Source organism: Syngnathus leptorhynchus, chromosome 7, assembly GCF_054491065.1.
Source record: "Syngnathus leptorhynchus isolate UIUO chromosome 7, UIUO_Slep, whole genome shotgun sequence".
NCBI classification, from domain to species: domain Eukaryota; kingdom Metazoa; phylum Chordata; class Actinopteri; order Syngnathiformes; family Syngnathidae; genus Syngnathus; species Syngnathus leptorhynchus.
This window is the reverse complement of record NC_141201.1, coordinates 2,512,982-2,536,870: the sequence shown is the minus strand read 5'-3', so window position 1 is coordinate 2,536,870 and position 23,889 is coordinate 2,512,982. Positions and strand designations below refer to the sequence as shown.

Genomic DNA, 23,889 nt, shown 5'->3' with positions numbered 1-23,889 from the left:
ATCAGGTTCTGGGGTGTAAACAGGAAATGAATGGGACAAGTCAACGTATTGGTGAGACACCAAAGTGGGTTCAATTGTTCTGGTTCGCCTTTGAGAAGACCAGAACATGTTGATGTGACAGAAGCAAGCTAAATGATGCTAAAAAAAAAAGGAAAGCTAACACATTGGGCCACTTGACATTCACTAATTATTGTGTTTTCCACTTTTAGTCTATTTATGATCCATTTTAGTGCACTTCTAGTTCTGTTGTCATCATTGAATCTTTGTTGTATTCACATTGGGCCCTCCTCACTCTGTGGTGGCCATTTTGATGGTGTGATGGAATTTCAGATGGCTTCCAATCAAATGCTTCATTGCCCTTACACAAAGACACCATGAAAGGATACATCCAAACTCCTTTCACATTGTCAAACTTTTTTTCCTGACTTTGCTCAGATGTGACTTTCAATGTGATCAAATGCTAAAATATGATTTTCACTATCAAGCTAACATGATGCTAACATGCTGAAATATGTATTTCATAGCGATGCTAGCATGCTAACAACCATCTCAAAGCACAGTGTTTTGTTGCCCAGAGTACATTTAGTACAAAGACAGCTTCAAACAAAAACTTGTCGTCAGGTTTCTAAGAAAGTCAAAGGATCAAGCTGACAGCATATAATGGCGACATCAATTATACACACACACAGTCATGCAGGCATTTACGCACACACAAATGTACGCAAGTAACCGTAACCGTGTCCTAGCTCAATAATACATGGACTACACACACCACAAAACAAAGAGGAAAATAGATGGATACTAATTAGCTTCATTCATATCAACTCAATTTATCGTATCAGGTCATACCAGGTAAAAACGTGGTCGATGACAAAATCTGATTTCAAAATCCATTTGCACACATCTGAAAACTAATTTTCAGCATAGATTCCCAAATGACTAACTTTTTGGTAATTATGTCTATCAGAAGTAACACACTGCTGTTGATGTCCTGGAGCAAGAAGAACAAGAGCCAGAACTTCAACCAGAAAAGGAATCATGGTCATCCTGCAGCAGGTTCGAACACACACACACTTACATGCGTGTTTGTTACACTCATTAGGGAACAGACAGTCATTAGCTTGCACTGTGACATCTTTGTATTTGCTTCTTCATTTGTGCATGAGTGTGTGTGTGTGTTGTGGAGAGATTCAGTGGATGCATTGATGGAATCATCAGTCTTTCTGACAGACTAATTTGCCAGGACAGCGGCCCCATTTGATTGGGGGTGCACTTTAGTAGGGCGAGCCAATAAAATCAGGCAACACACACACAGCTTGTTAGATATCCTGCATTGTGGACATTTGACTTGTGTGGTCACATTGAGCAGGACAGCAAGTTTTTAGTGACTTTAAAATACTTGAAACTAAGGAAGTTCCATTCTAATGTCGTAACCATGGTAACCACGTCTAAGAGAAGGGGCTCCAATTGGCCCCTGGAGGGCTGGGACCCCAACATCCGTCGTCTGAGCTACAAGTACGCGACGGTCATCAAGGTAAACTTTTTGTGGTGGAGCGTAGCGTTTAGCATTAGCACACGGCTATCTGTCACTCTGTGACCTGTGTCTGACATCTCTATCTATATGCAAATGAGGGACTCAATTATACATGCTGCTGCTTCACTTGACAAGCTTATGCAATTACGAGTTTCACCCGCAGAGGGAGCTACAACGCCGTCTTCAGGCGCCTGTCTAAACATTTTAAATTGCAAGAGAATATACATTTCATTATGGTGAGATATGACTCTTATTTAATCATCAATATTTTATTTGCTGGAACAACGTGTTTATAATTTATTTTTGCGTCATTTTTCTAATCTGGAAGTGGGCGAAAATTTTGATTTCTTTTTATTGGATTTTTAGAGCCGGGTCATTTGTTTAGAATAGGTGAAACAATTAAATGAGGTATGATATATCTTTTTGTATTATATTATTTAGAATGAATACGTTATTATTAATTAACCATTTGATATTTTTACAAATTCTTTTTGTATTTTATTCAAATAGTCAATGTTAATAATAAAATAATAATCCTAATTTATTGTGGTATTTTTTGTGAATGCAATTCTAATCCCTTCAGCAATTTTGTGGTATTTTTTTTTAATTCAAATGTAAATTATTTATTGAGTTAAATTGAATAAAATACATTTGAATCAACAACCCCTTTGGTGAAAAACTAATGCAACAGGACTTTTTCAGTATGTTTGCATTTGATACACTGCTGAATTACTACTGGTAAGCAAACACCTGCTTGAATTATTTATCGAAAGAAATAGATGCGCTTGCGGTGTGAAAAAAACAGTCCTAGGAACAGTTTAATTACGTGGATCATCAATATTACCTTCGGCGTAAAGCAAAGTATTAAAGTGAAGAGTATTGATTATTTTGAAACGTTAAGTCAACATATTGGCAGCATGCGTTGTCATGGTGATAAGAGGCCACGACCGGTAGACTCACTTTAATAATGAATGCAGAGCAACCAATCGCCAATGTAAACAAACACGGGTTGATCTTTGACAACACACACGCATACACACACACACACACACACACACACATAATCGAATCATCGATTTAATAATACGGGAACTTTGGAAAGGTAGTTGAAGGTTAGAGCTGGCTTTCAAGTTATGTTTAGTGTTGCGTTTAAATTAAAGTGACAATTAAATGCAAGTAAAATTTGGATGTGGATTAAACTCACATTGCAATTAGGTTTCTAATTGAAGTTGGATTTAAATTTAAGGACAAGGTGGGATGTAAATTGAAATTGAGTTACATTGATTTGGTTTTCATTTTAAAACTGGTTTAAAGTTGGAGTTGCTGTTTTAGTCCCAACTTCACGTCAAGATGAGCTCTTAGTGTCTTCTAACCAGAAACCCAACACCTGCTTGACACACCTCAAAGGAGGAGGCGGCTTCTTGTTGCCGATGACGACCAAGCGGAGCGTGCGGGAGTCAGATTCAACACACACACACACACAAGAAAATAGTGATGGATGAGAAAACGAGGATGAGCTTTTGCAGCAGGTGATCAAGCCAGGAGATAAAACACACAGTCTTCACTTTCGGAATTTTTGACGGGAACAACTGGCCTGGATCGAAACAAGACTTTTTAAGTGTGTGTGTCTGAGTGTGTGCGAAACCATGTACAAACGTCGGGACTATGTGGATCTTTACGAGAAGGATCAAGCCAAATGGGCTCTGTTCCGAAATGTCAACACTGTGGTGAAACAAAGCACGCTCTTACCGGTATGACGTGGATATGTTTAATATCATTAATATCATATATTTTTGAAATTATGTAACTGTTTTTTTTTCAGGGCGACTATGTGTGGTTGGACCTGAAGACTGGTCGAGAGTTTGAGGTTCCCATCGGCGCAGTGGTGAAACTCTGCGACTCGGGACAGATCCAAGTGGTGGATGATGAAGGAAATGTAAGTCTTGGTTCATCTCACCATCTCTTTAAAATTCAATCCTCCATTTTTTTGGACTGTTACTCCAGGAGCACTGGATCTCCCCACAGAATGCCACCAACATCAAGCCCATGCATCCCACCTCCATCCACGGCGTGGAGGACATGATCCGCCTGGGGGACCTGAACGAGGCGGGAATCTTGCGCAATCTGCTCATCAGATACAGCGACAAGCTCATCTACGTGAGTTCAAGCAAGCTGACGGACTTCTACCTCATCGAGCATCTTGTCATTCTTCAGCATCTTTTCTATCTTTTGCCTTTCTTTCCATTCCTTATTCCTCAAAAGACAAACTGTGGTGGCAGGGTAAGTCTGCGACGCCATTGGCTGAGGCTTAACGTCCTGCTTGCGGCATGTTTTAAATGTTGCGTAAGCTACAAATATATGGATACAAAAGTAACGGTGGTAAACGAGACGTGCACGCGTGCATGTCGACCCTTTCCAACATGGCCGCCTCTTCTCTCGTGGCCGACAGCGACACGCTCGCCTTCCACCCGAGATCCCCGGACGCATGTTACATCGCACGCAGCTCTCGTTATTGTCGGATGAACTTTCCAATTTGCTTCTAGACCTACACGGGGTCCATCCTGGTGGCCATCAACCCATATCAGCTGCTCCCCATCTACACGGCGGACCAGATCCGCCTATACACCAACAAGAAGATCGGCGAGATGCCTCCTCATATTTTTGCCATCGCCGACAACTGTTACTTCAATATGCAGAGGAACAACCGTGACCAGTGTTGCATCATCAGGTATTCCAAGGAGGCTCACTTCCTTTAGTCGGGTTCTGAAACATTTCTTCTGATAGTGGCGAGTCCGGAGCGGGAAAAACTGAAAGCACCAAGCTGATTCTACAGTTCTTGGCAGCCATTAGCGGTCAACACTCGTGGATTGAGCAGCAGGTCCTGGAAGCCAATCCCATTCTGGAGGGTAGGTTTCCCTGAGAGGGAGGGGGGGGGGGGGGGGGGACCTTCTGAAACCAAATCCTTGCTTGTCCCGCAGCCTTCGGAAACGCAAAGACCATTCGGAACGACAACTCGTCGCGCTTCGGCAAATACATCGACATCCACTTCAACAAGAGAGGAGCCATCGAAGGAGCCAAGATCGAACAATACCTGCTGGAGAAGTCGAGGGTCTGCCGGCAGGTTCGACTCGCTCCGGCGTGACCTGCTGTCGATCAAACTTGATACCGTTACTAAAACCGCTTGCGTGTGCAGGCTCAGGATGAGAGGAACTACCACATCTTCTACTGCATGTTGAAGGGCATGGCAGCGGACGAGAAGAAGAAGCTAGGCCTCAGCAAAGCCACCGACTACACCTACCTCACCATAGTCAGTCAACATCTCAATCCAAAACAATTGAAAGATGAAAAGCTTAATCGTGCTTCGTGCAGGGAAAGTGCACCGTTTGCGACGGCCGCGACGACATGAAGGAATACTCCAACATACGCTCGGCAATGAAGGTAACACACCGACTTCCTGTTCAAACGTCACGTTCCTCCAATGTTCCACAATGTCGTTGCAGGTTCTGATGTTCACAGACAAAGAGAACTGGGAGATCTCCAAACTGTTGGCGTCTATCTTACATATGGGCAACCTGCGCTACGAAGGTCTTTTGTCAATCATTTGACGTCAGATGTTGACCTTTGAACTCATTTTTGTTTTCGTGCCGACAATTTACGCAGCGCGTACGTACGACAACCTGGACGCCTGCGAGGTCGTACGCAGCCCCAATCTCTCCACCGCGTCAACCTTGCTGGAGGTCAGCATGTTTTGTCACTATTGCAAATAAAAATTAAAAATAAAAAAATAATACAAATAAAAAAAAATAGCAATTAAGGTTGTGACTAATAATTCTTTTTTTAAATTATGATAAAAATTCAAATGTAAGGTGGACGGCAAGGACCTGATGAACTGCCTGACGAGCAGGACGCTGATTACCAGAGGAGAAACCGTTTCCACGCCGCTCAGCATGGAACAAGCGTTGGACGTTCGAGACGCCTTTGTCAAGGTGCACCACTGGAACAAATCAGAGATGCTTTCAGAATGTGATGGCTGACATTTTCACGTGTGTGTGTGTGTGTGTAGGGTATTTACGGTCGTCTGTTCGTGTGGATCGTGGAGAAGATCAACGCCGCCATCTACAAGCCTTCGTCCTCACACAGCAAAATCGTCAGACGCTCCATCGGACTGCTGGACATTTTTGGCTTTGAGAACTTCACCATCAACAGGTACAAGACACACACACACGCACACACACACACACAACATTAAGCATGTATGTGTGTGTGTGTCGTCAGTTTCGAGCAGCTTTGCATCAACTTCGCCAACGAGAACCTGCAGCAGTTCTTTGTGCGTCACGTGTTTAAACTGGAGCAAGAGGAGTACAACTTGGAGAACATCAACTGGCAGCATATCGAATTCACCGACAACCAGGACGCCCTTGACATGATCGCCATCAAGCCCATGAACATCATCTCACTCATCGACGAGGAGAGCCGATTCCCCAAGGTGCCATTAAAAACGATTCATTGAGAATCAATAATCAATAATTGTGTGTGTGTGTGTTTTAGGGTACAGACAGCACCATGTTGAACAAACTCAACTTCCAGCACAAAGTGAACACCAACTACATCCCACCCAAGAACAACCACGAGACTCAGTTTGGCATCCAGCACTTTGCCGGCGTGGTCTACTACGAAACCAGAGGTACCAACTCACGACAGGAATTGTCACTAGTCCAATTCTTGCTTCTGTTGTGACCCAAAACTTTTGGATAATAGTGTGTAATGTGTGTGGTTTTTTTTTTTAGGCTTCCTGGAGAAAAACCGAGACACGTTATACGGCGATATCATCCAGCTGGTTCACTCGTCCAAGAACAAATTCATCAAGCAGATTTTCCAAGCCGATGTTGCCATGGTAACGCATGCATTTGCTTGCAAGATGAACAAAAATGGAAATTGAACTTTTTCCTCTCTTGCATGTTGTCCAACATCTCCTTCTGTGTGTTGTTTGCATGATTTGTTGCTTTCCCGACAGTTTCTGTGTGGTTTTGCTCCTTTTCTACATCTTCCATCCAGTCCTCTCCCAAAGGTAAAAAGTCAAAAACATGTGCACCTTTCTTTTCTACATGGTAATAATTTGTCTTAATAACAACTATATTCTTTATCCTCTGCGAAGAGCTGATAATAGTGCTACACAGTGAACCCAGCAACATTTTTTTTACATTTAGACAAAGAGGAAGAAGCACAGGAAGGTCAAACGCGACCAGCTTTATGTGTGTGTGTGTGTTTTTAGGGGGCCGAAACCAGGAAGCGTTCTCCCACTCTCAGCAGTCAGTTCAAAAAATCTCTGGAGTTGCTGATGAGAACGTTGAGTGTGTGTCAGCCGTTTTTCGTCCGCTGCATCAAACCCAACGAGTACAAGAAGCCCATGGTGAGTCCCTATGTGTGATTGTTTGATACCACAATGTCTTTTCTAGCAAGTTGTAACTGTAACATCAACTTCTTAAATGTGACAATGTAACAAAATAGTTGTTGTTACATGTAGCAGTAATTCAAGAAATTAAAAAATGCTGCTACATACACTCATCTTTACATGTAATAAATGTCTATGACGTAAACAAACTGTTAGCCACTAAATAGCTGTTAAATGGGAGAATTTTCAAATTGTTTACGTGTGTAATACCTTCATTGTGTGTGTTCCAGCTGTTTGATCGGGATTTGTGCGTGCGCCAGTTGAGGTACTCAGGAATGATGGAGACCATCCGCATCCGCCGCGCAGGCTATCCCATCCGCTACACCTTTGTGGAGTTTGTGGACCGCTACCGTGTTCTCATGCCTGGAGTCAAACCTGCCTACAAGCAGGTAGCGTCAGAGCACGTTATCATGCCGTGAGATGTTGTCATTTCACAGATTGTTTGCTTTAACTTGCAAACGCAAACACAAGATACAGGCCGTTAGCTTCATGCTAATGCTAAATACGCATAGGATCTATGATGTTGTGCCTTCAATATTTTGAATACAAATGATCCAGAAACACATGTTGACTGACAATATAACAGTCATAGATTATTTGTCTTCTGCATAGATCAATCAATATTAGTGCCGTATTGATGAGCTGAGAGCTTGAATGCAGGGCTAACAAATGGCGCAATGAAGTCATATTATTGATGTGGGTTTCTTCCAGGAGGATCTGAGAGGAACCTGCCAGAGGATCGCTGAGGTCGTCCTCGGCCGAGACGACGACTGGCAGATGGGAAAGACCAAGATCTTCCTCAAGGTGATATGCACTGTTGTTGCTCCTTTTGCATGAACGCAACTGATTGGGAATAACCCCAAAACAGAAAGTAGTCTGTGTTGGTGTTTCCCAGTCTTTGTGTGTTTGGGCTTTAGGTGAGCAAGCTAATATTTTCTGTTTTGATGTTTGATCAGCTGATCAGTATTGTGTCAGGCTTTCCGTAGGTAGAGTGACATATTTGGTGAAGTTGACTTTCTGTGTTTCCATACAAGTCTCCAGACTGCTTTCCGGAAGCCTGACAGGAAGTAAAAAGAGCAGGAAGTAGCATCATGCTCTCTTTCCTGACAGGAAGCTGACAGACAAACCGCAATGCAATGGGTAGCATAATAACAAAGAACTCATTTTACAGATTGCCTCGGGAATTGTTTGCAATTATAAATCAGAGCTTGTGTACTGAATGGTCTCCACGGAAACGGCAATTGAGTTTTGGGTTCCTCAGGACCATCACGACATGCTGCTGGAGATCGAGAGAGACAAGGCCATCACTGACAAGGTCATCCTGATCCAGAAGGTGGTGCGAGGTTTCAAGGACAGGTAGGATCCTGCATCTATGATTGCCATCATTTCTGTGAATACACCTCCTCTTCTATCTATGTGCCATCAGATCAAACTTCTTGAGGATGAGGAAGTCGACTGTGCTGATCCAGAAGACTTGGCGAGGATATCAGTGCAGAAAGAACTATGGAGCTGTGAGGACCGTTGTGTGTCATCCGGTTCTGATGTCATCCCTAAATCCTGGTTCTTGTTCTTTCAGATGCGGGCCGGCTTCTCTCGCCTCCAGGCTCTGGTGCGCTCTAGGAAGTTGTGTGCGTCGTACCACGTGGCTCGCCAGCGCATCAGCGGGTTCCAGGGTCGATGCCGAGGCTTCCTGGTCCGCCGGGCCTTCAGACATCGGCTGTGGGCCGTCATCACCATCCAGGCGTACACTCGAGGGATGATTGCACGCAGACTCTACCGCAGGCTCAGAGGCGAAGTAGAAGCCATTTTTCTTCCAAGCTATCGTCTGACCAAAGTTGGAACTTACTTGGATTCTCTTCTGCCTTGCCTCAGTACCGAAGACGCCTGGAGGCTGAGAAGATGCGTCTGGCTGAGGAGACCAAGCTGAGAAACCAGATGTCTGCCAAAAGAGCCAAGGCCGAAGCAGAACGCAAACATCAGGCATGTCTTCAGATTGGTCCAACTGCTGTCACAATCTGCAGAAAAAAAAATTCTCATCAATAAGAGTTCCCATTTGAAATCATCATCTCCTCTGCAGGAGCGTCTGGTCCAGCTGGCCAAAGAGGATGCCGAGCGCGAGAAGAAGGAAAAGGAGGAAGCAAGAAGGAAGAAGGAGATGGTGGAACAGATGGAGCGAGCCCGTTTGGAGCCTGTCAACGACTCGGACATGGTGGACAAAATGTTCGGCTTTCTGGGGACCACCAGTTCCTTTCCTGGCCAGGAGGGACAAGCTCCTGCCGGATTTGAGGTCAGTTGAGTGCTTACAAACCGGGACTTCACTGGACTGATCGCTCCACCTCAACCACAGGACTTGGAGCGAACCCACCGGGAGCTGGAGGAAGAAGACCTGGACGAGGCTCTTCCCCTACCGGAGGACGACGACGAGGAGGATCTATCAGAGTACAAGTTTGCCAAGTTTGCCGCCACCTACTTCCAGGGAACCACCACGCATACGTACGCCCGCCGACCACTCAAGCAGCCGCTGCTTTTTCACGACGATGAAGGAGACCAGCTGGTGGGCCAACGATGTCACGTCCAATCAATTTATCAGTTCTTGAAATGATAATGACCATGTGTACCTCAACCCGGTTTTAGGCGGCTCTGGCCGTGTGGATCACGGTCCTGAGGTTCATGGGGGACCTGCCTGAGCCCAAATACCACACAGCTATCAGTGACGGGAGTGAGAAGATTCCGGTCATGACCAAGATCTACGAGACCCTTGGGAAGAAGACATACAAGAGGGAGCTGCAGGCTCTTCAGGGAGAGGTAGAGGTGAGGCAGGAGAGAGGAACTTTTGATGAGATTCCAGAATTAAATTCTGAAATTTCAACCAAACTGAGCACACTAATTTCATCATCTCAGTTCTATCCAAATTCTGATTCGCCATTTCCAGACTCCTCAATCGGACAGTCATCGCAAGAACAGCATTCGACACAAGCTAGTGTCGCTTACCCTGAAGAAGAAATCCAAGATCACAGAAGAGGTAAGTGGAAAGATGATTGCCTTTTTCACGGTGCAGAGTTCAAAAGCACAAACTACTTTCAGGTCACAAAGCGCCTCAATGATGGCGAGCACGGTCTCCATGGCAACAGCATGTTGGAGGATCGTCCGACGTCAAACCTGGAGAAACTTCACTTCATCATTGGTAACGGCATCCTGAGGCCAGCGCTGAGGTAAAAAAACAGCACCCAAGATTCAATCCGGAATGGAATAGGACTTGGGATCCAAAGAATCTGGATCAATCTGGACTTTACCTTGGAAGTGATGTTGATGTTGTCTGTGCATTAGGGATGAGATCTACTGCCAGATCTGCAAACAACTAAGTCAGAACCCATCCAAGAGTTCGCACGCTCGGGGCTGGATCCTCATCAGTTTGTGCGTCGGCTGCTTCGCGCCATCCGACAAGTTCCTCAAGGTCAGGACAAAGACTTTCATCAAATGACCAGAATAGTACCAATGGTGTTGTGTCGCATTTATCTGCAGTACCTAAGGAACTTCATTAACAGCGGACCCCCAGGTTACGCTCCATACTGTGAAGAACGACTGAGAAGAACTTTTGTCAATGGAACCAGAACCCAACCTCCATCCTGGCTGGAGCTACAGGTACATACAAAAAAGGTTGTCTGGGTTGGAAATGTATTCATCCAAATTTTGTCGTTCAATGTAAATCCAGGCAACCAAGTCCAAGAAACCTATCATGTTGCCGGTGACGTTCATGGACGGGACCACCAAAACGCTGCTGACTGACTCGGCGACCACCGCCAAGGAGCTCTGCAACACGCTGTCCGACAAGATCAGCCTTCAAGATCGATTCGGCTTCTCGCTCTACATTGCACTCTTTGATAAGGTTGACCAGCACGAACAAAGCGTTCAAAACTTTCTTCCTGGAGGTTTTCATCCTTCCGATGGTTTCGTGTAGGTGTCGTCTTTGGGCAGCGGGAACGACCACGTGATGGATGCCGTGTCGCAGTGCGAGCAGTACGCCAAGGAGCAGGGAGCCCAGGAGAGGAACGCCCCATGGAGGCTGTTCTTCAGGAAGGAGATCTTCACACCGTGGCACTGCGCCTCCGATGACACGGTCGCCACCAACCTCATCTACCAGCAAACGGTCCGGGGCGTCAAATTTGGAGAATACCGTTGCGACCGGGTGAGCGATTCTTTTCTGTAAACAAAAAAAGCCTCTTCTTGTCATCTTAACCCGAACCTTGAGTCCACTTCCCAGGAGGACCTAGCAGAACTTGCGGCCCAGCAGTACTACGTGGACTACGGCTCAGAGGTCCTGCTGGAACGCCTGCTGAGTCTCATTCCGTCCTACATCCCCGAAAGAGAGATCAGCACGTCCAGGACGGTGGAGAAGTGGGCTCACTTCATCATGGCGGCACACAAAAAGGTGCACCCCATAAAGTCTTTATTTCCATTAGCAGAGGAACTAAATGCTCTCTCTTTGTTATTCAGGGCATCTACACACAGAAGAGGTTTGATGCCCAGAAGGTAAAAGAGGAAGTGGTGGACTTTGCACGCCACAAGTGGCCTCTGCTCTTCTCTCGGTTCTATGAAGCCTTCAAGTTCTCTGGTGAGAATCAAGCCCCGGTATTGATCTGGATATTCCCTGATGATTCTGTTTCTATGCTCAACAGGTCCAAGTCTACCCAAAAACGACCTCATCGTCGCTGTCAACTGGACCGGTGTTTACTTTGTTGATGAACAGGAGCAGGTCTTGCTAGAACTCTCCTTCCCAGAAATTACCGCGGTGTCCAGTACCAGGTAAGGCATGCTGGGAATTGTAGTCCCTCATGGAAACTGTTGAAGTTTGCTTGGAGACCGGAAACTAACAATCAATGTTTGTTGTTCTTTGAGGGGCGGGAAACTGCAGAGTCAGAGCTTCACGTTGGCGACCATCAAAGGAGAAGAGTATACCTTCACCTCCAACAATGCCGAGGACATCCGCGACCTGGTGGTGACCTTTCTGGAAGGACTGCGGAATAGGTCCAAGTTCGTTGTGGCACTACAAGACAGTCCCAACCAGAGTATGCTCTCACTGGACTTGGAGATGTGTTTAAGAACTCTGCAAAGAGGTCATAAGCTATCTTCTGACTGTTTAGCAGATGGGGAACCATCTACATTCTTGAGTTTCCAGAAAGGAGACCTGATCCTGCTAGACCAAGACACCGGTGAGCAGGTTCTTAATTCAGGCTGGGCGCATGGTGTCAATGAGAGGACCAATCAGAGAGGAGACTTTCCAGCCGACTCGGTCTACGTCCTGCCCACCATGACGCGACCGCAACAGGACATTGTGGTGAAATACGACAACCTGGAAATGTTCCGAATCAGGCGGGAGACGACTTTGTTGTTGTTATTGATTATGCTGATGTCATCCAACCAATCAGGCGCTGGTTACCATGACGCCAGATCAGAGGCAGCAGTCAGTAAGAGTTTCACAACTTGTCCTGCCTGACACTGAAGACTCCATTAAACCTTACACACTGGAGGAGTTCTCCCATGACTACTTTAGGTACCTCCACGCTGACAGACATGAAACCCTGACAACTTGAAACCCCAACACACTTGAGTGTCGTAATATAATCGATGTTCTTGGTGCAGGCCTCCCCCAAAACACACTCTGAGCAGGGTGATGGTCACCAAGAATCGAGGTAAGGACAAATTGTGGAGCTGCACCAGGGAGCCTCTCAAACAGCCACTCCTGAAGAAGGTGGTCAACCACGAAGAGCTCGCTCAGGAGGCCTGCATGGCCTTCATTGATATCCTTTTCCATCTTGTTACTATCATAAACCAGATTGTTCCGGTACCGATCAGAAGCAAAAATGTTTCTTAGCACGTGTCCTACCTATGATGAAGTACATGGGCGACTACCCATCCAAACGCACTCGCTCAGTTAACGAGTTGACGGACCAGATCTTCGAAGGCACGTTGAAGGCCGAACCTCTGAAAGACGAGATTTTCTGCCAGATCATCAAGCAGCTAACGGACAACCACGTCAAGTGCGTGCTCACCTTTGATCTCCGTGAAGCTGACCTCCTCTGACGTTCCTCCCATGGCTGCGTCTTGACTTTCGGAACGGTTTGTGCTGGCAGGTACAGCGAGGAGAAAGGCTGGGAGCTTCTGTGGCTGTGTACCGGCCTCTTTCCTCCAAGTAACGTTCTGCTGCCGCACGTCCAGCGCTTCCTACAGTCAAAGAGACAACACCCGCTCTCAGCCGACTGCATGCACAGGCTGCATAAAGCTTTACGGTAAAGGCAATTAGAAATCACTAAGTGCCAAGCTGGGCGACATCAGTTCCATCCCACTGATGGGCCAATGTTAGCATAGCACAGTAGATGCGTATCATCCCATAACATGACGTGAAAAAATTAATGTGTCTTCAATGTGGACCAACAGAAACGGATCCAGGAAGTACCCGCCCCATCTGGTGGAAGTGGAGGCCATCCAGCACAAGACTACGCAGATCTTCCACAAGGTTTACTTCCCGGACGACACGGACGAGGTGGGACGTGCGCAGTGGTCAAGAAGACATTTTTAGGAAACATCATGTTGTCAGAATCATAAATGATCTGTGCAGGCTTTCGAGGTGGAGTCCAGCACTAAAGCCAAGGACTTTTGTCAGAACATCTCCACCAGACTGCTGCTGAAATCCCCAGAAGGCTTCAGTCTCTTTGTTAAAATCTCAGACAAGGTCCTTTTTGTTTTACTTCTCCTCAAAACAGGATCAGATTCATTTTGTGTCTTTGTGAGATTAATTTAGTTCTACCGTTGTGTCAGGTGATAAGTGTTCCAGAAGGAGACTTCTTCTTTGACTTTGTCCGACATTTGACGGATTGGATCAAGAAATCGCGGCCCGTGAAAGACGGTATAAATCTTTAGGCATATTTTTAAGACAGATCCCGAAGTTGGCAATCACGAGTAGTCTCACAGCACGACAAAATCCAATGTCTTATTTACCCTGTAGGAGCTGTTCCATCTCTGACCTATCAGGTGTTCTTCATGAAGAAGTTATGGACCAGCACCGTCCCGGGGAAGGACCCATTTGCCGACTCCATCTTCCACTACTACCAGGTGAGTCCTGTTTGGCAGAGGATGAGCAAAGAAACTGAATTTGTTTGACACCTCTGAGCAGGAGCTGCCCAAATACCTGCGCGGCTACCACAAGTGTTCTCGAGACGAAGTCTTCCAGCTGGCGGCGCTCATCTACCGCGTCAAGTTCGAGGATGACAAGTCCCACTTTCCGACCATTCCCAAGATGCTGCGTGAGCTGGTCCCTCAGGATCTCATCCGCCAAATGTCCCCGGACGATTGGAAGAGGGTAAACCTGAAAATGACTTGATATTTTTAAGATGAAACAGCAAAGAGACCTTTTTGTTTTTAGCTTATCTTGGATTTTCTTTTTGGGCGTGTGTGATAGTCTGTAGTGGCCTTCTTCAACAAGCAAGCCGGTAAATCCAGAGAAGAAGCCAAGTTGATGTTTCTTAAAATCATCTACAAATGGCCAACATTTGGCTCCGCCTTCTTTGAAGTCAAGGTAAAAAGGGGAAACGCCTGCTTATGTCACTTCCTCTTTTCAACCCAATGCTCAGATTCATTCATTGATTTTTGTCTTCAGCAAACCACAGAGCCAAACTACCCAGAGATCCTCCTGATCGCCATCAACAAACATGGAGTCAGTCTCATCGATCCAAAGAACAAGGTTTGATCAATTTGGCAGAAAACAAGATTGCAAAATTAAAATTGACATTCTGAATGAGAATAAACCAAAATGGGTTCGATCTTAATCTGGAATTCAATGCCACCATGTGACCCATGTCATTGTTTTGTTCCGACAGGACGTTTTGATCACTCATCCCTTCACCAAGATCTCCAACTGGAGCAGCGGGAACACGTACTTCCACATCACCATCGGAAACTTAGTCAGGGGAAGTAAACTCCTCTGCGAAACTTCCCTGGTGGGTCACAAAGTATTTCATTGGGAGAAAGGTCAAGACAGGAATAAGTCTGCCTAGCAACAAGAGCAAATACTTCAGTGAATAAGACAAATTCTGACTCAACGATTGTATCAACTCGAGGGAACAACTCCTTGCTTGAATTTTCACTATAAAAAAACAAAAAATATCAATTGACTCAGACCTACTAATATCTGTGATTGTCATTCCTCTCAGGGCTACAAGATGGATGACCTGCTGACGTCATACATCAGCCAGATGTTGACCGCCATGAACAAGCAGCGGTCTGAGCGCACTCACACCAAGTGAACGTCTTATTGGCAGGAGGCCGCCGAGCTGGCCCGCCTGCTGCGCCCCATTGGCCAGCACTGCAGCTGGGGGCGCACCTTCGGCCACCAGTTGTGGTGGATGAGTCAACGACCTTCTGTCAGCTCAGAACCCTGGAAGCTCCCCGGGGAGAGTTCGGTCGAAAGCGAAAGTGACGACGACCCTGGCGAAGGTCCCAGCAACTACAAGCGTTACCGTGACGACCAGGAGGAGTCCTCTAGTGAGGATGACTACCTCTAAAGTGTGCTAACTGGTCCATGCTAAGCTAACCTTAGGGGTTTTTTTTGTTAAGCTTGGCTTTTGAACAAGAATTCTTCCTCGGAACGTTACTATGAAATACTATTAGTCAATTTGTAATTTTCTATTTGAGCAGACTTACAGGTACAAATTCTGCGGAGTCGCATTTCTTTGACAATACTATCACAACAATATATTCGGAAACTGGCTTCATCAACATAAATTAAACCGAGCTACAAAACAAAATGTCACGAGACCAGGAAATACTTTTGTCTTTATAGACATGTTTGATTTAGCACCTTAGCATCCTAGCTCAAGCGGCTCACAGATTTTAGTCTTAATTCACTTGAGGTGACCTCAATTTTATTTGCCTCAAACAAAACATTTCACTGTGCCAAACTTTTTTTCAGCACAAAATCAGGTTTTTAATAGTATTTAATCAATATAAAATCCTAATTGTACTCACAAAGGGGGGTGGCAGACCACATATTTAAAGAAGGATGTAATGGCTTCTGTTAGCGGTGTCGTTATTTTGTTTGTTTTTACTCTGTACAGTATTTTCTTTGCAGTGTCGTCTTTGGATCTTATCACTCTTGTTAGCCTCTGCTAAACACTAGCCACAAATAAACAATAAAAAGTGCTCCAAACCACTCAAAATGGCTTCTTCTTTTTTTTCCCGGCAGCTGACTTGTATGGAAACCGTTTTTATTTGGTGGAAATGACGAGAGGAGAAATAAAATCGCCGACTTGACCAACACATTCAGAGTTGCTTACATTTCCTCGAAGTCACTTCCAAATTTTTGCTGGGTCAGGCATTTTTTTCATAACAACGCCCCGAAAAAACTCATAAAATGACATCGGCTTTACTAATTTGGCACAAAACGGGGCATTTCCATTCCATACATTCACTTTGAAGATCAATATGAACTTATAGCTATCTACCTTGAGGCGTACATTCACTTTGTCAGTCTATCGAGCAGCGTCCATTAAATCACGCCACTTCAAGGTTTTTGGTCTAAAACAGTTGATACCTGTACAAATTGAGGAAAAAAAAATAGTTTCGTCTTCTCCATCAGCTTTGAGTCCATCCCGTCCAGAAGACAAGAAGAAGCTGATGAATGTAGACGACAGTTCATGCTAAGCCAAGTTGTCACTCCTCGACGATGGTGGGCAGATGAAAGTGCGCCGGCCAAGTAGGCTGGTCCTGTGCGGCATTGACACTGGCGACGGACCAGACGTCGCTCAGCTCTGGAAAAGTTGAAGAGAGGTCAGCGACATAGTTTGAGATAGCAATCGTATCTGCAGATATCCGGCATAAATGAAGTGGCGAGGGAGCATACGAGATTTGGACATGCAGGGGGGGGGGGGGGGGTGCTCATGCGGGGTGCGATGAGTTGAAGACCAAGGGGAGGGAGATGAGGGATCCGCTAGGGGGGTCAGAGTGGAAAGAACTCCAGGAAATGCAGAAGGGCTCCAAGGAGTCTAACGTACAACACATACAGCAAACACATTTAGACATAAGAGCATGCAGGCCTCTCCCCATTTTCTTTTTTTTTAATTCTGCTAATTGTAATTGAAAAGAAATTGTGAACAGTCATAAAGACAGAATGGTGAACGTCGTCATACCCGTCCTGAATTTGCTGTATGGTCCATTTTCGTGGGCCTGACGACTGCCAGACAGGTAGGGCAGACCTCTCTCTCGCCACCTTTAGCACACACACATTATTTGTTGTGTCTTCATATTCAAATGATGCTAAATACAAATTCACAGCACACACACACACACTTATCAGGAAATACTCAACCACAACATCCAAGTTGAATTTTCGTGTCGGTATGTACGCACCAATGGAATGTGAAAATGGAAACGATGAGGACTGCAGAAATGACATCGGTCAGAATCCAAATCGTGTTGTATTCCTCAGGAGTCTGGAAGGGGACAAATGTGAAGATTCTCAGCGCAGAGCAATTGTATGCTGGCTGATGTTGTGTGAAGTGTTCACCATGAGAAAGAGGGGCTTGCGGATTTTGGCCAGGATGTGTATGGAGTTGGTGGTAACCGACTGCGCCCCTGCACACCAAGCCAGCGTGTAGAGCCACGGCTGGCTAATCACAAACAAGTTGGTGCTGATATTCGCCGAGCTGTACTTTCTGCGGAGACGTCAGGAGAGGCAGAGAGGAGTTAGCGGGCTCGCCGGCTCGCTAATGCGGTTTTTTTGTCGTTGGCACGTACCTGATCTGTTGTTGTGACATCTTGCTGTAGTGCAGATTGAGAGTGGCGATGTGGTTGTCCGTCAGCTCCTGAATGGAGAGGCGCTTGGCTGAAGTTTGCACCAAATCGGGGGCGGCGGCGTGAACCAGATGCCGGTCCTTGGATGACAGCCAGAGCACCTGCACAAACAGGAAAAATACACTGAAAAAAAAATGTCATGAAAGAAAATCATTTCTAATATCAGATAAAAAAAAAAAGTCTTTAACTTGTTACCTAATTTTTTTCCTCATTATTATTTATTAATTATTTTTTATTTATTTACATATCTATATATTTGTATATTTTTATTTTATTTATTATATTATTTATTATATTATTTATTATATTATTTATTTATTTATTTCTTACATTTCTTTTCCTTTAGCAACAATGCTAAATGGGCTAACGCCACTTGCGACTAGATGCTAACCTGAGAAGAATTGATATGGGCCAACACCACCTGCAGGGTGACGTTGCTGTAGGATTTTTTATAAGGATGTCCAGATGGGGGCACGTGCAGGTCAAAAAGAACGCGTCGGCTGCTGCGCGACGCAACGTCCAGGAAGTCAGCCAGCGAGGGAATTGATTGGTTCCTCGCCTGCTTGCGGTCTGCCTCGTTCAGGGAAGACGCGCTGCCAAATGGGTCCTTCTGTAACAAAGAGCCAAAAAAAATCAGATTTGACTTATTTATGTTTTGTGTGAGTGTTTCTCTTACAGATAAGAACCATTCGCCAGCGTTCAGCTGCTGTAGTTCAGCCCAGGTGAACATGGAAGCTTCCAAGTGCGTTCTGTTTGGGAAAACATCGGCCACGTTGGTCGTTCTCCTCAGGGTCAAGTCGTGCATCAGGAAGGGAACGCCGTCATAGCTACGGAGCGCAAACACAACAATAATAAACATTTATGACTCTTCTTGTTGATAAGGAATTACATTCAGTTAGACAAAAGTAGTGCTTTGACGCCATTTTTGGTGCCAAGGAACTATAATGGCGTAAGACGACAAAATTAGCATACAAATACATCAAAAATACAATCGCAAGCCTACCTTTTGCAAATTGTTTTTCCACTTTACTCGAGCTAACTCCCAAAAACTCATTTAGGTCACTCGCCGCATTATTGCAAAACACCGAGGGCCCACGTCGTGCTAATAATCCCGTTTTTTTTTTTACCGGCCGTAATGCGATGCGCTAACCCGCCAGGAGTTGTTTGGTGCGAGAGAGTGCCGAGGGCTAACTGGATTAGCCTGGCGCTAATCATCTTAGTGCCCTGGGCAACACGCTAGCATCAGGGCACGCCATATCCGCTCAATCGCCACCCGCGAGGCTTTGGTGTTAATTTTAGCAGCAAGAGAGAACATAAGATGACCCCAATTCTGAAAGTGAAAAAAAACGGAGTACCTAATGGTCACATCAGTCTCCAGTCCATCTCCCCCAGCCTCCACCGCCTTCTCAAAGGACATGAGCGTGTTCTCTGGAGCCAGCTGACCCAAAAGAACCACAAGAATCACTCCTGACCCTCGCTACACCGGAATGCCTCGACCGTCTGTCTCACCATGGGCGCCCCTCTGTGTCCGATGAGCTTCGGGGCGGCTCCCAGCGAGGCCGCCTCTCGAATGCACGGCGAGTACATTCCCAACGGGACCAGGTAGAGCGAGAACAGTCCGGACAGGTAGACCCCCAGAACAGCAACCTGACGCGCTGGCGCGGGAGGAAGATTTTTGTTTCAATTCTAAAATGCAGACCTATCAAACCACCGAGTATGTTCAAAACCAAAACCGCACAAGTCGAAATTTAGATTGCGTGACTCGCGTGTAGTACCACGTTATGTCCACAAAAGGGAGCCGGGCAGCATTTGAGGCTGTATAAAATGGATGCTAATTTCAGTTAGCTCATCAATGCCGTACCGCGTTATGTGTTAGCTGAGTTTTGTTGTTTGATTGCTTCCTTATTGATTGGATAACATCTGGTCTAGCATACCTCTCTTGTTCATGCGGAAGAAATGTAAAGCCACGGGCCAGGAGATGGTCAACATGAGAAAAACGCCAGCGACGTGGAGCACAGGTGCCGTGACCTGATGACGGATCACACAATGAGCCACTGATAAGTCATTATTATTATTATTATTTTTCTTTCTTGTCAACCTGAAGCGAAAGCAGCAGCGTGGTCCATTCATTGCTCCACAGGTGGGACACGATGATCATAGCAAGCATGTAGAAAGCCAAAGTCACCACGATGCCAGTCTGACACAAACAGGACACAATAACCAAATAGAAAATATATATAACCAATCAAATCATTTATTTTTTGGGAAATAAGTGTGGATCATCTTACCTTGTGGCTCCAGTGAAGGTACAACCGTTGGCTCTCAGACAGAAGACACACAGCCAACACCTAAGTGATATTTACATAACTCACATTATTGTTAGACAAATGAAACATAAATTTAAAAAGTTCTTAACTGTAAAAATTGATTTGGTGAGTATATCATGCATACCAGTAGGAGCGCCATGTACGTGAAGAGTGAAGCAACCACCACAAGACAAACCAGCGACCACGGAAACCAGAAGCCAAAAATGCCAAAGTTGAACCTTTGACAGGAAGCCAAAATTAAATCTCTTTTTGGGAGGAAAAATATGGTTTGTGTATCATGCTTTGAACTCACCAATCAAAGTCATTGTAGTCATTTTGGGCTTCGATCCAAAAATATAGGAACACAAAGCTCACTAAGAAAGTGAGGATCAGGAGGCCGAAACTGCTGCACTCTACCTGGAGCACAAAAAAAGAACAAAACCTCCATTTAAATTGAAATTGTACTTAATTTACTGGGGAAAAAAAATTCTAGTTGAATAATTTTTGAAATCAACAAATTGATTTAATATGAAATCAACGAATAATGTTTTTTTTTAATCGTGAAAATGAATATTGTGTGCGTATATATATATATATATATATATATATATATATACCTTGTTGCAGCAGCACTCTCCCGGCTGGACTCGAGCTCTCTGGTATCGTCGCCATTGGCAACCGTACAAGCCCGCCAGACAGGAGACAAAGGGCTGGTGTTCATACCTTAAAACCAGACCGTCAAAACGTTGAGACGCGCTCACCAGTGGACCGAAGCCAGCTTGACGACGGGGCTACCTTTGCAGCAACTGCCGCCGCACCACTTTGAGCTTCCCCAGCTTCGAAACGGTCGCGGGCCACCCTCAACCGTCGGCCAGCATCACACTACGACTGGGATGCGCCACGGACTGGAAATCTCTCCGCTTTACGATCTTAACCTGATAAAAAAAAAAAAAAAAAGCTCAAGTTGCCAGCATCATCTCTTCAAAACATTACATGGGGTCCTTGAATTCATCCTGCAAGCTGATTCAAGTAGAGTCTTTGCACATTGCTATGGCAACCGTGACATCACGTTATTACTGCTGCTTCTGCTGGGAAGGAGGGAGGAAGACGACAGAGCAGCAGATGGATGAATAAAGATGGGCAGGAGTTGCAAAAAAAAAAAGCTGGCCAAGTTGGTGCATGCCTCTGTACAACATTTAAGCCACTAACAACATTTCTAAGTGGCAAGAGCAGGATGTGATTGCACATTACTGAGTGGTAAAGTGAGTTCATCATTTTCCTCCGTCATAAAATACAACCAATATGCATATAGGAGCTCAAAATTGAAATACATTCAATTGTGTGGACGCTAGTAGGAGACAGGACGCATGATACAATGGTCCTCTGTGTGTGTGTGTGTGTGTGCGCGTGTGTGTGTGTGTGTGTTTGCATTGCTGTTCATTTCTGTAGCTACGCTGTGCGAGAGGAACATTTAGTGATTGCAATTAAAAATGAATACGTTAACAGACTTAAAGTGGGATTTTAGTAAGCTCCTTAGAAAAACGACAAACGGGTGGAGGCCGGCCGGCCGGCCGGGGTTGATTTGTTGTAAACGGTGAGCCTATGATGACAAACAATAAAGATGAAAGAGTACAAAGAGATGGAAAGAGAAAAGCGTTAACAAGAGGAAATGTGGAAAAAAAAAAATATCCAGTTGCCGTGAACCTGTTCCAAGCATGCAAATGAAATCCAGTTGGTAATTTGCCATTTTAATTTGTAAAAAGGTCAACTAAACAAGATTAGAAATGGAGTAACGTTTCGCTGAGGAACATGACCCACAAATACATGACATAGCCAAGAACCAAAAAAAAAATTATAATTTCCAGGGGTTATTCTTTAAGTCTGACGGGCTGACTCAGCAACATAAACATTGGTAGAAAGGTCTCACATGAGCTGTGCAGACGCAGAAAAGAAAAGTATGACGAGGCTGGAAAAAACTGGATAAAAACAAAAATATGCCCCCATGACAGATTCACTAAACATCAAATTTGGTGTCATGACAAAAAAAAAAAAAAAAAAAGAATAGCAAAAGAGACACAGAAAGAATTTTGATTTAAGGTGCCAATTCATTGCATATTTCTATTTAAAGCAATATTATACGCAAATACATTTTAGAATGTGTACTTTTTATTTTTACCTAAGCAATTGAGTTTGTTGCAGTTTCATGCGCGGTAACAATGAGATGATGTCAAATCAGCAGAGATTCACGCAGTTAGCTAAACACTAAAGTATATGAACAGTCGTCATTTTTTTGGCGGCACAAACGTTTTTGTTTACCCTGCACAACGCTAACCGACGTGTTCGACGTTTAAATCTCAACAAATGATAAAAAGCGAGTACAATTGGAAATTTTAGCAAGAGAAATGTTCAGAAATCATCCTTACCGAAATGCACCACCGACTGACGCCACTGTTGTATTTCGATGAGCTCCAAGCGCGCCGCCGCGACAGTGGCCGAGTGCCCGTGCGCGTCGCGCGGATACTGCCACCTTCAGATGATGCTGAGGGAAAAACTTTTTGGGAAACTATTCAACACAATATACACATCATACGAAATTTGGGGGGTGCATTCCACATAACGTAACTTGAACCAATCAAATTATGAAGGCCGGTGTTATAGCTAAAAATTAAATCAGGTTTGAAATAATTTGGACCTTTATTACTTACCTTCTGGAGGAGAGTTCGGGAAAGCCTCTGTTATATGTTATTGCGGTGATACATATTTGACAATATGACGCATTTTCTGATAAGGTGGCGTATAATTGGTCATGACAAAGCTTCGCGTCGTTACGTCGGCCACAAGCTATACGTTCTGAGCACGTAATGCAGTTTCACCCCCACTCAAACGTCATCCAAACAGTTCCCATTCATTCCACGGGTCAAAAGGGATACACCAGAGCGCTGTCTGGCTCACCAACGTGCCCACTTGGCGGCCATGTTGGAAGGGGCGCCGTTCCCATCAAATGCAATGCAATAACTTAAGTTACGTCAACATTTCCTCATCGATTTTCATGAGGTTGACGTTTTTTGTCAAGGTCAAAACATATTTTATCATACACAAGATATTTGTGGAGACCCCCCCAGTCTTTTTGTGTGTGTGTGTGTGTGTGTGTGTGTGTGTGTGTGTGTGTGTGTGTGTGTGTGTGTTATTCATCTCTCTCTGCAGTGCTCTTCCTCTGCAGTGGTGGCTGTTACGTAACGTAATGAAAAAAAAAGGGGGGGGGGGGGGGGTAAAGGGCGTGCACTGCAAGATAAAGAAGGCTCGATCAACCACGCACATAACCCACAAGCGCTTGGCATACATTTCAAGTTGCAGACAAAGAGAGGGTAGCGTGAGAACAAAACTATAAAAGGTCACACCCTCTGTTTGTGTTGTTTGCAATCAGCCAAATTGAATAATTAGCGATTCGATTTTGGAGTGAATAATCCTCACCAGGACATTATTTCGAGGTTTCAAAGTGAATATATACATAAAGGATGAAAGAGTCCCGTGTGTTTGTTACAAGCAGACATTTTGTCTTATCGTAAAATAAATAAATTAGTATAGAAAGGGATTACATATAAAAATATGATATAATTCATTTCAATGGTCCAAGTACTTCAATTTTGGAGCTAGACAAAACTCCCACACAAGTAACTATTTGTTTTTCAAAGTCAAAGAACTCAAGCTTTGTCATGACTTTTTATTTTTTGGGGTTGTGTGTATACCTCGCA

The 23,889-nt window shown here is 44.8% G+C and overlaps 2 protein-coding genes across 9 annotated transcripts; one reads left to right on the top strand and one right to left on the bottom strand.

Moving 5' to 3' along the window:
* Positions 1-1,038: 1,038 nt before the first annotated feature.
* myo7aa (myosin VIIAa) lies at positions 1,039-16,183 on the top strand. Of its 4 annotated transcripts, none has more exons than XM_085917337.1 (51): positions 1,039-1,056; positions 3,357-3,470; positions 3,539-3,691; positions 3,797-3,814; positions 4,078-4,262; positions 4,319-4,440; positions 4,513-4,655; positions 4,728-4,841; positions 4,904-4,972; positions 5,035-5,119; positions 5,195-5,271; positions 5,401-5,520; positions 5,598-5,740; positions 5,810-6,020; positions 6,083-6,218; positions 6,322-6,428; positions 6,549-6,602; positions 6,807-6,944; positions 7,217-7,375; positions 7,698-7,790; positions 8,248-8,342; positions 8,413-8,497; positions 8,563-8,781; positions 8,859-8,966; positions 9,064-9,273; positions 9,334-9,540; positions 9,621-9,797; positions 9,919-10,008; positions 10,071-10,198; positions 10,314-10,440; positions 10,509-10,628; positions 10,699-10,872; positions 10,945-11,172; positions 11,236-11,415; positions 11,481-11,598; positions 11,663-11,789; positions 11,883-12,052; positions 12,131-12,321; positions 12,413-12,537; positions 12,627-12,784; positions 12,871-13,024; positions 13,118-13,273; positions 13,422-13,527; positions 13,603-13,716; positions 13,803-13,890; positions 13,990-14,096; positions 14,158-14,343; positions 14,443-14,559; positions 14,641-14,724; positions 14,861-14,980; positions 15,194-16,183. In XM_085917337.1, exons 1-51 carry the CDS (start codon positions 1,039-1,041, stop codon positions 15,284-15,286), a joined length of 6,621 nt encoding a protein of 2,206 aa, XP_085773463.1. In that variant the 3' UTR covers positions 15,287-16,183. The 4 variants fall into 4 exon arrangements, with proteins under 4 accessions (XP_085773463.1, XP_085773462.1, XP_085773460.1 ...); XM_085917333.1 differs by lacking the exon at positions 1,039-1,056 and adding an exon at positions 1,436-1,534 and having other exon boundaries at positions 11,248-11,415; XM_085917336.1 differs by lacking the exon at positions 3,797-3,814.
* gdpd4a (glycerophosphodiester phosphodiesterase domain containing 4a) lies at positions 13,993-20,951 on the bottom strand. Of its 5 annotated transcripts, none has more exons than XR_015066792.1 (17): positions 20,451-20,506; positions 20,283-20,376; positions 20,120-20,179; positions 19,930-20,028; positions 19,766-19,859; positions 19,341-19,486; positions 19,187-19,269; positions 18,508-18,658; positions 18,223-18,441; positions 17,775-17,932; positions 17,545-17,692; positions 17,388-17,470; positions 17,168-17,247; positions 16,882-17,023; positions 15,684-16,789; positions 14,173-14,349; positions 13,993-14,103 (listed from the first exon to the last, which is right to left on the bottom strand). XR_015066792.1 is itself a non-coding variant. In XM_085917355.1 (17 exons), the coding sequence occupies exons 4-16, from the start codon at positions 20,295-20,297 to the stop codon at positions 16,917-16,919; spliced, it is 1,443 nt and encodes a 480-aa protein (XP_085773481.1). In that variant the 5' UTR covers positions 20,298-20,376; positions 20,451-20,554; positions 20,755-20,860; positions 20,933-20,951; the 3' UTR covers positions 15,544-16,789; positions 16,882-16,916. The 5 variants fall into 5 exon arrangements, 4 of the variants coding, with proteins under 4 accessions (XP_085773479.1, XP_085773481.1, XP_085773478.1 ...); XM_085917355.1 differs by lacking the exons at positions 13,993-14,103; positions 14,173-14,349 and adding exons at positions 20,755-20,860; positions 20,933-20,951 and having other exon boundaries at positions 15,544-16,789; positions 20,451-20,554; XM_085917356.1 differs by lacking the exons at positions 13,993-14,103; positions 14,173-14,349; positions 16,882-17,023 and adding exons at positions 20,755-20,860; positions 20,933-20,951 and having other exon boundaries at positions 15,545-16,789; positions 20,451-20,554.
* Positions 20,952-23,889: the final 2,938 nt, after the last annotated feature.

Excerpts from the sequence above, each read along its gene's own strand:
- gdpd4a (XM_085917355.1), bottom strand. Across the intron at positions 17,933-18,222 it reads CCCATATCAATTCTTCTCAG|GTGCTCTGGCTGTCATCCAA; the intron begins GTTAGCATCTAG and ends CTGTTTGTGCAG. Across the intron at positions 17,693-17,774 it reads ATGTCACAACAACAGATCAG|AAAGTACAGCTCGGCGAATA; the intron begins GTACGTGCCAAC and ends ACGTCTCCGCAG.
- myo7aa (XM_085917333.1), top strand. The coding sequence starts at position 1,436 with ATGGTAACCACGTCTAAGAGAAGGGGCTCCAATTGGCCCCTGGAGGGC. Across the intron at positions 6,429-6,548 it reads TCCAAGCCGATGTTGCCATG|TTTCTGTGTGGTTTTGCTCC; the intron begins GTAACGCATGCA and ends CTTTCCCGACAG. Across the intron at positions 13,891-13,989 it reads ATCGCGGCCCGTGAAAGACG|GAGCTGTTCCATCTCTGACC; the intron begins GTATAAATCTTT and ends TTTACCCTGTAG.